The following is a 15,549-nucleotide window of genomic DNA, read 5'->3' on the forward strand; positions in this document are numbered from 1 at the left end:
TCCCTGTTGGCAGATTTTTTGAAGCAAAAACACATTTTTATACATTTTCTCAAAATACAAAAATGTATAATCCTAATATCTTGTCATTTTGCTTCTCAATAAATGTAGCTACCTTAATTTAATAGTGTTGACTTTAGTATGATCATTTGACTGGTCAATGGATAGCCTGAATGAAAAAGAAATCTAGAATAATATCATAGGTAGTAGGCTAGTAGTGCACAGTAATGAGAACTTTGTTCCTTTGACAACTTGTCATAAAACTAGAATCTTATTGCATTGAACTGTTTTATTTTAGTTTCATAGAGATAAGATCATCAGCACCTATAGCCTAGGCTACAAAAATCACTAGGCTACACTACACATTCTTTATTATTTAAATTTTAGTAAAGTCATCAAAACTCTATAAATAGGCTAACAAATGCAATTATCGTGACCAAATTATAATGTATTATAATTATTATATATTAATAACGACCAAATGTTAAATAGGCTAAATCAAAATATCGTAATTTTTACTTTTCACTTTTGTGTTAACTAATGGTAGAAACTCGTTACTAATTTAATTCAAGCATAAGCCTTTAGATCAAAATGATTTTAATATCGAGATAAATTCAGTCAAGTGCGCACTGCGCAGACTTACAATTCTATATAAAAACATGCGCTGAGGAATTTGCGGTAGGCGGTGCACCGGCTGCTGCGAGCTTTTGCTATTCCAGCGTTTCAACAGCAAATCCAGGTCTCAACGCGCGCTGCCATAGCTGCCACAACTCCCGCAGGTATGTCACACTCACCACGCGTGCAGTTGTGAGAGAGGGTCACTCCCGCCGGCGGGAAATTGTTTTAACACCTGCATCAGATGTTGACAGCCAACTGAGCATTTTTACCTCAGAAAACAACGCGGGAACAACAACTCACTACACGAGCACGAGCTGATTAACATTTCATTGAACTTCCTCGGAAAACGAGACTTTTGGTATGAAAATAGAGTTTTTTCTTTCTTTCTTTTTTTTTTTTTTACACATCCCAAGCTTTTAAAAAAAACATAATTTCATGGATTAACTTCCTCTTTTTCTGTCTTAGACACACTGTTGAGGGATGAACTCGTCTGCTGGAGCAGGGAATTACCGGAGGGGTTCAACCAATGGGGATAAGGTAAGCCTATATTACAACAAATTAATATATAGGCTACTTATAAGACCAATTCCCTCTGTATCATTCTCCCTCCATGTGCATTTTATATGTGTGTCATAATTGACAATCTGGTGAACATAATTCTCATTTAGGATTTGAAGCAGCTTCAATATCCATGTAAATCAATCACTTCGTATTGAATAGTCTATGCCCTTTCTTTATATAATAAATGGTGAGGAGGAGAAAGACCTTGGCTATAGCCTATGTGAGACTGAGATAAAGGGATTTTCATCACAAGGTCAGGTGTTAGGTTTCCCTCAGGTTTTGTTGTTTTGTTCTGTATTACTGCCCTTAATTTAACACTGAGTTTCAGGGGACAGGGGAATTGTGTGTACTTGATGGGATTTATGAAGTGAAAGTCAAAACCACCTCAGGACTGTCAAAAGCCAAGCAGTCTGTCCCCCTCCAAAAGCTCCCAATGGAGGATAACTGTTTTTTGATGTCGAGGTTAGAGGCATCATGAAATGATGGAGGTGAATATTACATAAGATATGCTATGGAAATTTGAAATGTTCAGTCACTTTTTAACTTACCTTTGGTAACTTTGGTCTCTTTTAGTCCAAAAAGTATTCAAAGATGTGTTGCTCAGTTTGAATCAAGTGTTAGGCTGCTTATAACCCCCCACAGTTATTCCTACCCTAATTATCCTCATCATCAGAGTTTGAGTTATTGTCTTAATATTTCTGTGCAGAGTTTTTCTTATTTTGTAGTGCCGCAGTTTTCTGCAAACACCTCTGGGGCTTTGTCTTACAAAGTTTTAGGGTTTTGAGACATCACAGCAGCGAATTGCCAATATCCTGACTTACATAAAATTATATTTAGTTCATTGCTCATGAAGATGCAACTGACTGGAGAAAACATCATCCAGAATTCACTGAAGAATCTTTTTTTCCTTTTTGTATTACCAATTCAGTATACTAATTGTTTTAACCCTCTGGATATTAACAAGAAAAGCAAAGCTGAGGCACCGGGGGTGTTTTACATTTCAATGTTTGAGTCTGTGAAGCAGATGTTTTCAAGTTTTGAAGATATACACTGGAACATACAGTACACTGGAATGCATTTTTCTGTGTTTAATGGGAGTGACTAAAAAGAAGAGTAAAAAAAGTTTGCTAGAGATTACCGCTCTGTTTTTAATGAAAAGGGTAATCATGACTTTTTTGTCATGGAATGGTACAATGCCATTCTGGACATCTTCGAGAGTACTGGGGTCCAAAGTCTGTGGAAGCTGCAAACTAAACAAAGTACGCCCTCTGCTGGCAGGATGTGTACTTTTTAGTGCTGTCAGAGCACTGTCCAGTAGTTATAATTTATTCAGTAAAACAGGTCTTGTTTTGGAATTTGAAAAAAGTTGTGCAATTTGAAAGTTACAAGAATTACTGAGCCACCTCTGATTTTTCCCATCAAAGGACAAAGTACAAGGACTCTTGATACCCAGTGAGGTGTTAAACAATCTTCTTCAAATTTTTTTGTCTTTTAATAGATACTATGTTGGATATATTTTTGTTTGAAATATGTGTCCAAGAAAATGTCCTGCAGTCTCTCTTTGCGCAACTTATCAACGTTTGTTTAAAACAAACAAACAAACAAACAAAAAAGTTGTTTGATAATGGCAGTGTTCAATTGTCCAAAATTTCTATTATCTTTACTAAGGAAGACCATAAACGGTTTACAGTCATCTCTTTTTGCAGTTTTGTTGTGTAATACAATAATGGGATATTTAATAAAAGGCAAGTTAAGACAAGATCTTGGTGTAACTGGCAGTGGAATTATGTAATGTGTTTTCAGTGTTGTTGGCTCTAAAATCAGCTGGAAAGGCTTGCTTACTGAATATCTAAAAGCAATACTCAATGCATGTTTATACATTTCAAAGAATGATTCTAGACAGCTGACATTTGTTTTAAATCAGTGCTTTTTAGGTCATTTAAAAGTATATTTAGCATGTGGCAGTGAGTGGTCTATGACTGTTTGTTGATTTTCCACATGCTGACCCTACTGCATCAAACATACTATGGCATGACAAAAAGTCACGGACATGCACAACATGTGGAAGTCCTAGAAAGAATTTTGCAAGAATCACAAATTTCCAGTTTGCAAATTCCTCTATCACAGCTGTATATTCTGCTATGTTTGCAACATTGTCGCTGCTTTTTACCACTGTATGGAGGGCTGACTCAAGACAATGCACAGTTTTTTCTTATTAGTAAGGAGCTGTGTACTACATGTACCTCTGCTACATAATTTTAATGAGCCTTCACTTTGTTGTACAATAAAATGCTAGATTTTATGGCAGTTGTCAAAATTCTGGCTTACGAGAATAAGGATGGAGCAGCTACTAAAGCTCAGAAATTATTTAATAGTGAAAAAAAGATCAAGCGTGAAAACATAAGTGGTAAAAACAATGTAACAAAAACATTCAGGGCTTTACTAAAACATTTCGAGCCTTATGTACCATGAGTATCAAACATTTTCTGCAAGAATTATTTGTTGCAAACAGACATTTCAGAGGGATTGGGAAACATGCAAACCCTTCATAAATTTGTGTCCCAAGCTTCTGGAAAACAAGAATACACTGCCAGAAAAATTGGATGTTGTATATACAGTATATGATGTCGTAATATCTGTGATGATAATTTGTTGATTTTAAATTCATAAATTTGCCATATGAAGGATTGTCTTATAGTTACATCATATGTTTGATTAACAAACTATGCAGCGTGAATTTGGAGAAAAAAATGACACTCTTGTAGGTTCACTTTTGACCTGGTCTTTTTTTAAATTTAGATTGTTGTATTTTGGTAAAATATTTTGCATTTAGGTTTTGTTTGTGTTTTTTGGTAATTGTATCATGCTTTAATTGAGTTTTCAAAGAAGCATTGAACCTGTTCTTTAAAGGTCCCCTAATTTTGTATCTCTTATATGTGAGCATCTCTCCTTAATGACCTTGCTCCTATCAGCAGAAGCCTGTCTGATGGAGTTCTGAATGGAAGAGCTATAAAGTACTTTTGGATGCATCTAAATCACGGCACTGCTTGGAATATATCGCCACAGTATAGAGAGAACCCATTATGCTCTCCTGCAGGAGCAGGACATGTTATAACTCACTCAGAGTGCTGAAGCAGAATGACAGATTTGTGATTGAGAGTTTGGATGAGCTTCCTTTGCTGAAAAAAAAAATGCTTCCTTCTCCCTGTTCTGGAAGGAAAAATACTTTGCGCCAAGACAGGAAATCTCTTTGCGAATTTGAAATATACTAAATGCACCTGTGATTGAGAACACTTCAAAGAATTTAACACAGTGTTTGTATTGTAAACCTATATTTTTCTGGTAGAGCAGTAACATTACAAACATTACTGGTAACAGGGAACTACACTGCGACCAAAATGGTCGCATATGCGACCTTTTGAAATGCCATTGCGACCCTAATTTTTAATGGGTCGCAAATGTATCACCGTTTGATTATTTTTGTACCTACCTAATGTTTTAGGCAATATGCTATGATTTACTATGAGCATTTATTAAAACAGAAATGTGTATTTTAAGAATACGTTTTATAACGCGCTCTGAGCATTCAACACATCAAGTTGGCTTCGCGGATTCGCGCTTGTTTAACTGAGAGAACGAGCAGAGAGAGTGAAAGCCCCAGTCGCGCGCGCGCTCTCTCTCCCTCCCTCGCTCATAATAATGAATTGAGTTGACTGAATATCTTTGAGAATACACGATGGTAAAAGGTCGGAAGACCGAAGTTTTTTTTTTTCTGAACTACCACTGGTTGTGAATTGTGCTAAAATAACGTTGCCTCATCTTCTCTGAAAAGCTTTCCACACATTCAGATGGCATAAACCACTCTTTCAATAAACAAAACAAAAAATCTATCTGGTGATGAAATGTTTTCTGTGTTGAGACAAATCTTGTGCGATGTCCTAAACTGCCTGGATAATCACACAACGTGTGCCGTGGTCCGTTAATGACACGTCCGATTCGCGAACTGACTCCTTTGAACCGATTCACTTTAATGAATGGTTAAAATAACAACTGATCTGTCCAACACTGAACTCAAGAGTCATTCTAGAATGATTCATTCTTTCCAAGTAGAGCTATTCAAGTCATCTGTAGAAATTGTTTTTATATCGCAATATATATCACAGAAAAATCAAATATCGCAATGTCATTTTTTTACCAATATCGTGCAGCCTTACTGTAAATTCTGTGGGCCTTCAATTGCAGGACTGTCCAAATTTGTAACTGCGTCAAAACAATTCAAACACGAATCATTGAAGCTTCACAATGACATATTATATTTATTTTACTTTTCCTTAAGAGTTCAGAAGTCTGCCCATCTGTGCCTTTTGCATTTGTCTTAAAATGGTTTTGTTCATGTGAAAGTTTTTCAAACTCTGGTGTAGTTTGCTGCTGCACATCTGAGTTAAGAATGATGAAAACATTTCTCTCCTTTAAAAGGTGGTTTAGGGTTGTGCTTTTTAAACCTGTCCTGGACATTGGTATGTCTCCCTTATTGGACACACCCAATTCAAGTCTTGCAAGTCTCTACTAATGAGTTGAATCAGGTGTGCTAGATAAGGGAGACATAAGCATCCCAATTCAGAGGTTGCATCCTTCGTAGGCCGTATTGGAAGGCCAATTGTGTCACCACTGCGCGATGAAAGGCTGTCCCAAATCGAAGGCTTCTTCAATTACGGCCTCCGAATGTGGCCTTCGTTTCCGTGTAATCAAGGATACAACAGATGGATCCTTCGCGGCCTTGTCTACCACAGAATTCATTGCGCGTCAGTGAAGACAGGATTTTTTGAGAGAATTTGCAGAATTACATTTTTTAAATGTAAGTATTGGGTTTCAACTTACTCAAATATCTAATGATACTAATGTAAAACATACATATATATATATATATTTTTTTTTAAAGCTGTTCTAATGCTGACTTATATCTTACTGAGATGTGATCTATGCATAGTTTATACTATTTATTACAGAAATATACCACGGTGAACATACTGTATGTAGACACTTTGCTATTACTTATGAAAAAAGTCCAGTACAAATGTTACGGTCATTCATCAATGGCAGCTGTCACTTTGAAGTCCACGTCCTTTGAAGGATGCAGCCTCTGAATTGGGACAGAGCAATTCAAATTGTGCAATGGTGGGGGGTCTAAAGGACAGGTTTGAGAAGGATTGATGTAAGAGTTTACAATTTGGTATATACACAGTCAGTGATAAACCACTATTGATGACATATACTTTCCATTTTTGCTGTTCCCTATCACACTTATTATAGTACAATACATATTATAGTTGATCTCATACTATTCACCCCTAGTACCACATCTTACAAATCAGGGGTGGTACTTGGCATCTTGTGGTTCCATGAAGAACCTTCCGTTCCACAAAAGGTTCTTTTTAGTGGAAAAAAGTTATTTAGATAGTGAACCAAAATGGCATTGCTGCAAAACCCTCCTTTTGGAATCTTTATTTTGCAATAGTGCATTCATTATCAATGTTTGCTTTTGGCTGCAATTTGAAAGACTGTGAGCAACAGACACATAATATATTTTTTAATTTATATTATTATTATTGTTGTATTTCAAATAAATAATGCTGCTTTAAAGGATTAGTTCACTTCAGAATTAAAATTTCCTGATAATTTACTCACCCCCATGTCTTCCAAGATGTTTATGTCTTTCTTTCTTCAGTCGAAAATAAATTAAGTTTTTTAATAACGTGATTACATAATGCGTGGCGCATCGCAGAGTTCTGTAAGATGAGCATTTGTGGTTAAAAAGTATATACAATTTTATATTTTTTAGAAAATGACCGATTGTTTCTCTAGATAAGACCCTTATTCCTCAGCTGGGATCGTGTAGAGCCCTTCGAAGCTGCATTGAAACTGCAATTTAGACCTTCAACCCATTGGTTTCCATTGAAATCCACTATATGGAGGAAAATCCTGGAATGTTTTCCTCAAAAACCTTAATTTCTTTTTGACTGAAGAAAGAAAGACATAAAACATCTTGAATGACATTGGGGTGAGTAAATTATCAAATTATCATTAACTCTGAAGTGAAAAAATCCTTTAAGAGCCCCATCTGTCCCTTGACCGGCCCTTTGCAGATCAGTGCTCTTAACTACTCGGTTACTATCGTAACCTCAGTTCCCTGAGATAGGGAACGAGTATTGCGTAGCTATACGCAGTGGGGAAAACTCCTTTTCCTCGATTTACTGAAGCTTCTGTGTAAAACGCATTTGCAGCTGCACAGCTAGCACACTGAGCTTCTAACTCGCTCATAGGCTGTGCTGCTGCAACAGCACATCCAATGCCGCGGGCGCCTCTGACGTGCGACCAATGAGCTAGCCCTACGGCATTACACGTCAGAGCCCGTCAAGGGGGTGTGGTCCTAGCCTATAATATTCCCCCGAATTCGCCATTATAGCAGATTTAACGACTGAAGCGACAACTCTCCAGGTTACTATAGTGCGGTCGGCTACGCAATACTCGTTCCCTATCTCAGGGAACTGAGGTTACGATAGTAACCGAGTAGTTCCCTTCAGAACGGTCACTTCGTATTGCGGAGCTATACGCAGTGGGGACGCCATGCAAAAAGCAGCACTATAAGTAACTGGTTGCCACTGCAACTCAGGACCCCTGAGCTCACAAAACAAGCCAGAAAACAAAGTGTATATGACAGACCGGACACCATTGGGTCTAGAATTATATATATGTGTTAGTAACAAATCAAGATAATATACTAATAAAACCAGACACCGTCGGGACTATTAGTATAAGAAATTACAACCGGCCAAAGCGGGTTTTATTTATATATGTATGTGATTGTGCACAGTAACAATTTTTAGACAAGACCAGACACTGTCGGGCCTTAATCATATTGAAAGCACCTTCGCTTGCAGAGAAGGCACCTCCATATTATAAAACTTCATAAATGTGGAAGGCGAGGACCAGCCGGCCACATCACAAATATCTTGAATGGGAAAGCCAGATGACCAAGCCCATGCCCCTAGTCGAATGTGCCTTTAAACCAATAGGGCAAACCTGAACTACTGAGGTATAAGCCATATAAATGGCATCCACTATCCATCTAGACAGTCTTTGCTTAGTGACTGGATCACCCTTAGATCGGCCACACATGCAGACAAAAAGCTGTTCTGATTGCCTAAAAGACGCAGAATGCTTCAGCTAGATTCTCAGCGCTCTGACAAGGCAGAGAAGATTAACCTCCCCATCCTCGGCAGAAGGGGGAAGGGCTAATAATGTAATAACCTGTGCTCTGAACGGCGTTGAGAGCACTTTGGGTACATAACCGTGCCTGGGTTTGAGAAGGACCCTGAAGTCATCTGGACCAAACTCCAAACATGAAGGGCTCATAGAGAGAGCCTGAAGATCTCCCACTCGCTTGATAGATGCCAATGCCAACAGGAGACCAGTCTTTAGCGAGAGAGGTTTCAGACCAGCCGACTGGAGCGGTTTAAAAGGCGGATCCTTCAGAGCCTCAAGGACCGTGGAGAGGTCCCAAGGCAGCACAGAAGGAGGTCTGGAGGGGTTCATCCTCCTAGCACCTTTTAGAAACCGTACCACCAGATCGTTTCTTTATAGTGATTGGCCAGCCACCAGAGCATGATGCGCTGCAATGGCTGCCACATACACTTTGAACATGGACGGGGAGCTGCCCGCGTCCAACAGCTCCTGCAGGAAGGAGAGTACCAAAGATACCTCACATGACTCTGGTTCCACACGATTTTTCAAGCACCAGCTGGAAAAACCCGACCATTTCAAAGCATAAAGGCGCCGAGTAGACTGGGCCCTAGTTTCAGAGATAGTGCTTAAGACCTTCTCAGGAAGGTCCCCGGGTACCCATTTAGGGGCCATACATGAAGAGCTCATAAATCAGGTCGAGGATGCCATATTGTCCCATTGGCCTGTGTGAGGAGGTCTTTTTTCATTGGAACAGGCCAGGGGATTGTGTCCGATAACTGAACCAACTCCGGAAACCACAGTCTGGATTTCCAGAGGGGGCCCACCAGAAGGACTCGGCATCCGCTCTGCCTGACCCGTTTGATGACTTGTTAATCATCGAGATGGGGGGAAAGGCGTAAAGGGGGCGGTTGGGCCAGAGATGGGCCAGCGAGTCCCTGCTCTTCGAGAAGAACACTTCGCAATGGGTGTTGGTTCTCGAGGCGAAAAGGTCGACTTCGGCCTCGCCGAACACACTCCATATCAGACTGACCGACTGTGAGTTCAGGGACCACTCGCCTAGGGGAGTGTTGCCCCGTGAGAGCATATCCGCACCCAAATTCTGGACGCCACGGATATGTGCTGCTCCCAGGGAGCTCAGACTGGCCTCTGCCCATAAGAGGAGGTCTCTCACCATAGCATGCAGGTTGCCTGACCTGATGCCTGACCTGGTGACCTCTGAGGTTTGACAGAAATGCTTTCAGGGCCAAACCAAGTGCTTTCATTTCCAGACAGTTGATATGTAGGCTCTGCTCCATGCTCGATCAGAGGCCGGAGGCAGGCTTGCCCTCGTGCAGTGCTCCCCAACCCAGGTTGGATGCGTCTGTAAAAACCACTTTCCTCCTGGAAACTGTTCCCATGATCACACCCTTGTGATACCAGTCCTGAGCCCGCCAGGGAATCAGGGTCCTTAAACAACCGTGATTCACCATGATGCGCAGGCTGCCCGACTGCCACGCATGGGTTGGCACACAGCGTTTCAGCAAGTGCTGCAGCGGCCGCATGCGCAGTAATCTCATGTATTACTGACGATGCTGCTGCCATGAGTCTGAGAAGTTTCTGAAATTTCTCGTGAGAGCCGCCCCGTCATCGTCACAGAGTCTAAAACTGCGCCCAGAAAGACCAGACTCTGGCTGGGAAAGACCAGTGGTTCGGCTCTCGATTGTGCCAGCACCAGCCATTCGTCGAGATAATTCAGCACGCGCACTCCCTGAAGTCTCAGGGGAGAGAGCGCTGAATCCATACACTTCGTGAATGTACGGGGTGCCAATGTCAGACCGAAAGGCAGGACGGTGTATTGATAAGCCGGACCCTCGAAGGCGAATCTCTAGAATGGGCTGTGACGAGGGTTTATCTGAATGTGAAAGTATGCATCTTTCAGATCCATTGTAACAAACCAATCCTCCGGGCGAACTTGCGCGAGGATGTGTTTGATACAGTTGGTACTCAACCAGAATAATACTTTTACCGCCGCCGTTACCGCGGCGGTAATAATCGGGTGTGTATTTGCTGCCTTTAACCGCTAAGAGGCGCTACATTCACAGACTTTGAAAAGTGTCAGTTTATTCTCTCTATTGCGTAATCGCCGCCGCAGCGCGGCTCATTCAGAGCGATTGAAAGCTGGTAGCAGATGAATTCAAGTGAAACATTGTAGTTAAACAAATTCATAATCACAATACTGAAATTAAATTGAATAAATAATGAAAACATTTCAACATAAAACATTGCAATAGAAACATATTAGGCTCAATGAGGCTTTGGAAGAGCATAAGACGATAATTTACAGCGTTCAGACGGTAGCTCAGTATTCAACGCAATAACACGAGCCTCACGGACCTTCAAGCGATCCGAGATCGAATCTCAATGTAGTCAACAACCTGTGGGCAGACTTCATTTATTTTTTACCGTTCTTGATGCTTAAATAGGTAACTGTTTATAAGCGAGTTTATTAACTGTTTATTTATTTAAAGTCAAGCGTTTTGTTTAATTATCAATGGCACTTTACAACATAAATTTGCTACATTCCAGTAGAGCCGCTGCACAATGAAACTGATGAAGGAAGATTACACAATTGCGTCATATAATGAAAATGATGAAGCACGTCTTTAATCTGCTAAATTATTGTTTTGTGAATAATTCACGAAATTGAGACGACACTGATACCCGGCCATAACAACGGAATTAATTTTTCAAAACAGATCCATACATTGAAAAAGACTGATTTTGTTGACTTGACTACACAAAATAACAGACTAACTAAATAGTATTGCTTTCAATATAAAAACAAATGAAAATGTAAAAGAACACTAATTAAGTTAATTAGGTTTGAAACCCCATCGCACATTTCAAGGTTTAAATAAAGTGTCGGGACAGTTTATTTATTTAAAACAGGGTTGCATTGAGTTTAGAGTTTATTTTCTTTGCGATGCAAAAATAAGAAACAATCTTATTCTTGCGACATTTTAAATTTGTATTGCCAAAGAAATTGCAGCTAAATTAAACAATTAAAACAGTAGGCCTACAAAACGAAAATAGTCCAAAGCGACAAATTAAGAACATGCGTTTTTCTTTGCCTCTCTCTCGTGCTGGAACCCTTTTTAGCAAGTTTATTTTGTCTTCCTCCCTCCAAAAAAAAAACTATAACAAATTATTTAGCCTTTGTTGCTTCAAAGACACATCATGCCTTGCTGAATTCACCTTACAATAAAACGAGGTTGATCTCGAATTAAAGAGCTCTGGTTCTGCTGCTTACTCACATTCTCTTGGCATGAATGCTTTCGTCAACAGTTCATGTTTAGATAATGCCAGTTGACAATCACACACACTGCTCAAACATTCTAAAACTCTACAAAACTATTTTAAACAACTGGACTGACCACTTTAATTGACATTTTGTGTGAAAAAACTTTAAATACAATAAATAGACTACAATATTTACGTATAATGTAATAAGCTATAGGCTAGGGCCTACATTTGGACACATCAAGTTATTTATCCTTAAAAGAATTTTGCCTTTGCCTGCTCATCAGGCTGGCTATCTCCATATGTCCATGGACATCTCCATACGAAAGATGGAAATGTCACAGGTCTATGAAGGAGGACTCAAATGCAGAATGTGAGTTAACAGATTTATTGACAGACAGATGACATGAAGTGGTGGGAGAGGTGAACAGTCCAAACAATAGGCAAGGATGACACAAAGACAGAAGTTGAAGCTAGCCGAGCTGCCGTTGATAATTGCACAAGATGTCTGTAGGCTGGAGAGTGGCAATGGCAGAGCAGAGTGAGACCAGAGAATACCAGCAGTAGCCAGACAGGAAATCCACGTACAACAGCAAGGCACACAGGGATATCAGACTCAGCACTAGGCTTGCTCCAAAGCAAAAGGGAGAAAGCAGTCAGGGACGCTCTGCTTAGCAGGACAGGTCTGGAACAAGGGACAAGATAGACAGAAGCTAAGCCAAAACTAAAGCACAAATAAAACCTTTACAAAAGAAAGACTAATGACTTTGGTACAAACTATTTAGCTCAGAAGTTCACAGTGGCACAACATATAACAAACTGGCAACACATGAGGGAAAGAGCACACATATAAAGGGAGCTAAGAACAAGAGGAACAGGTGTACACACTCAGGTAAACGAGGACTCAAACAAGGGAGCAGAGAACATGAGGAACAGCCGATAACACTCGGACAAGGAACAGGTGACAACACTCAGACAAACGAGGACTCAACTAGACAAGAGGGCGTGGTACAGGGAAACAAGGAGGCAGGAACAAAGGAGCACATGGCAAACACAAACAAAACCACATGTTTAAGCACAACACAAACATAGAGACATGAAACAAAGACATAGACAAAGCTGCCAGGGCGGAACCCTGACAGTACCCCCCTTCTAATGGACGCCTCCAGGTGTCCAAATCAGGCATAGAAGTCCACGGAGGCAACAGCTGGGGGGGGTGGGTAGGGTGAAAACATGGAAGTCCCAAACTGACCAGGGAACACAGAGGAAGGGATGGACAGGTGGGAACAGAACCGGCAAAAAAGTTCAAGGCTGACAACGGAGGTGCCAGCTTAGGGGAACCATAACCAGGAAACGTAGAGGGTGGGATGGGAACTTGATTGGAGGTACTCTTGGACACAGGAACTGGCCTAACTGGTCTGGGCCTCCAACTTGGCTTGACAGACTTGGGTGTAACGACGGAACTGGCAGGATTGGTGAAGGTCTTGGAAACAGACAGTGGGACTGACTTGGAAGCGCCCTCCTGGGCTGCACTGGCGTGCACGGGGACTGACTCCTGGGCTGCACTAGAATGCATGGGGACTGACTCAGGAGCGCTCTCCTGTGCTGTACTTTCTGGAGCTGGAGCAGCGGACTCAGGAGCAGCTTCCTCTGAAGCTTGCTCGGAAACAGCTCTCTCTGAAGTTCTCTCAGCAGCGGCGGGCTCTGGAAACGCCCTCTCAGCAGCGGCGGGCTCTGGAAACGCCCTCTCAGCAGCGGCGGGCTCTTGAAACGCCCTCTCAGCAGCGGCGGGCTCTGGAAACGCCCTCTCAGCAGCGGCGGGCTCTGGAAACGCCCTCTCAGCAGCGGCGGGCTCTGGAAACGCCCTCTCAGCAGCGGCGGGCTCTGGCTTTGTGGACACGACAGGTTTGGCAGAAATTTCTAGGATCTTGACAAGACTTGTTAAACATTCAGATAAGGCCTCTGCGGCAATGGCAACGGGATTCTTGGGACTGGACTCAGTTAACATAACAGGACTGGCAAAGATTGTCTCAGAGGGAATGATATTACTATTCAACGGTTTAGAAGAAATTGAATTCACTGGACTTGATATCTCAGGAACAACTGGAGCTTGGGAAAGGAGAAACATAGACTGTTCAGTCCGAGCCTTTCTATTCTTCCTCTTTCGACGAGCTGATACTGTTTGCTGGGCTGCTTCTGTAGTATCAAAAGCTAACTCAGCCAACCCAGGCAGAAAAGCAGTGACCTTCATCGAATCAGCACTGACTGGAACAGATCTGGCAGACTCTGATGTAACAGGGAAACTCTGGGTTGTTACAGGGAAAACAGAGGTTAAGTTCGCAGACTCAGAGATGGCTGGAACTGACGTGATAGTCTGAGGGAAGACAGCGGTTAATTTGACTGTCTTGAATAACAGATATTGACTCAGTTCTTAAAGTGACTTTGACTGACTCCGGGGTAGCTGTGGTGGACTGAACTGCCCTATTCCGACTGAAACTTAGTTTCTTAGTGGAAGCCAGAGGAGGATCATAAATGTGACGAGACAGGTGAGGAAGGGCAGGGTGGTTGTTGAAAGCAGATTCCGGTGGACTTGGCGGCATTCCCCACTTACTGCGATTACCAAGGTACCTAAAGAAACCCCAGAAATCCAGAATCCTGAGAGAATCCATCTCCCATGCAGGCAGGGGTTCATCCAAGCAGGAGTTTACCCTCTCAGGTCTAAGGGTTTTTTGGGGTCCTTGAGGTGTTCTGACATGCTCTGACATTTGTGCTTTTTTCAGTTATTTATAAACATGTTAATGGCAAAGGTGTAAATTCACTCTATATAGCACAAACGGGGCTACCGTAATATGTGAACAACATGTATGTACATGTTTGTATTTTTGAGAGAATATTGCTTATGCATGGATATTGAAAAAAACTAAAACTTAAAGTGTCTGAAATAAGGCCACAAAAGACATACTAAATATGTGTCCACAAGACTTTTGACTAATGAATGTTGTTGCCTAGAATTTTTGCTTCAAAATGATCTGAAAATCATCCAGCCTAATCATTTACACAAAACAATACATTGATTTAAATTTTATAAGACACCTTTTGTTTGGAAAGGCAATATGCGTGGAGGCGTGTTCACACCTGAGAAGACAAAGGCCGGATAATGTGCCGCATAATAAACTGCATATTAATTAGCCCTTTCACACATGGTGTGTCACAGGGTCCCAAAGAATGCAAGGACAAAAGAAATGATCTATATATACATATTTTACAATTAGAAATTGTAACCAATTACAAATAGGTTACAATTACAACAACAATTACAATTTTAACAATATTTCAAGTGTATTGCTTTGTAAAAAGTATACATTTTATCATGCATATTAAAAAAGGTAAGGATTCATTAGTTTGAATATTGGAACAAACACTATAATAACATCTTAGTTGATAATTCAATATACCTACTTTATTTTTGACAAAACATCATACTATAGTATATTTAACTATGAGCAGAAATTGGTAAACAAAAGCATACCTATTTAATGTGACAGTAGTCTTTTTTTACAGTCAAAACATTATAATCTATCCAAAACTAATCACAAAATCAAACATTCATATTTAGTCTGTAACATATTGAGTATGATATATTAGTATATACATGTGAATTTGCAGCTTGTTGCTTATACAGACATTTTATTTCAACATATTTCAGTATATTTTTACTCATCTTAGTAGGCTATAGCAATATAGTTTGGATGTGTTCATGTAAACATAACTTTTACTAATGTAGGTGCGAAAGTGAATGAACGGCACAGACACGCGCTCTATAACTGTAGTAAACAATAGTGCGCGCGCCTG

The 15,549-nt window shown here is 40.7% G+C and overlaps 1 protein-coding gene across 1 annotated transcript in view; it reads left to right on the forward strand.

The window, feature by feature from the left end:
* Positions 1-706: 706 nt before the first annotated feature.
* The window catches only part of dpp6b (dipeptidyl-peptidase 6b), a 196,178-nt gene continuing 181,335 nt past the window's right edge, over positions 707-15,549 (forward strand). Inside the window, exons 1-2 of the mRNA XM_077214812.1 lie at positions 707-973; positions 1,081-1,152. Of these exons, the coding sequence (XP_077070927.1) occupies positions 1,096-1,152 (57 nt within the window). The 5' untranslated portion in view covers positions 707-973; positions 1,081-1,095. The remainder of the gene's footprint in view (positions 974-1,080; positions 1,153-15,549) is intronic.

Source organism: Siphateles boraxobius, unplaced genomic scaffold, assembly GCF_051911475.1.
Source record: "Siphateles boraxobius isolate OS27281-9 unplaced genomic scaffold, OSU_SipBor_1 1, whole genome shotgun sequence".
Taxonomy (NCBI): Eukaryota; Metazoa; Chordata; class Actinopteri; order Cypriniformes; family Leuciscidae; genus Siphateles; species Siphateles boraxobius.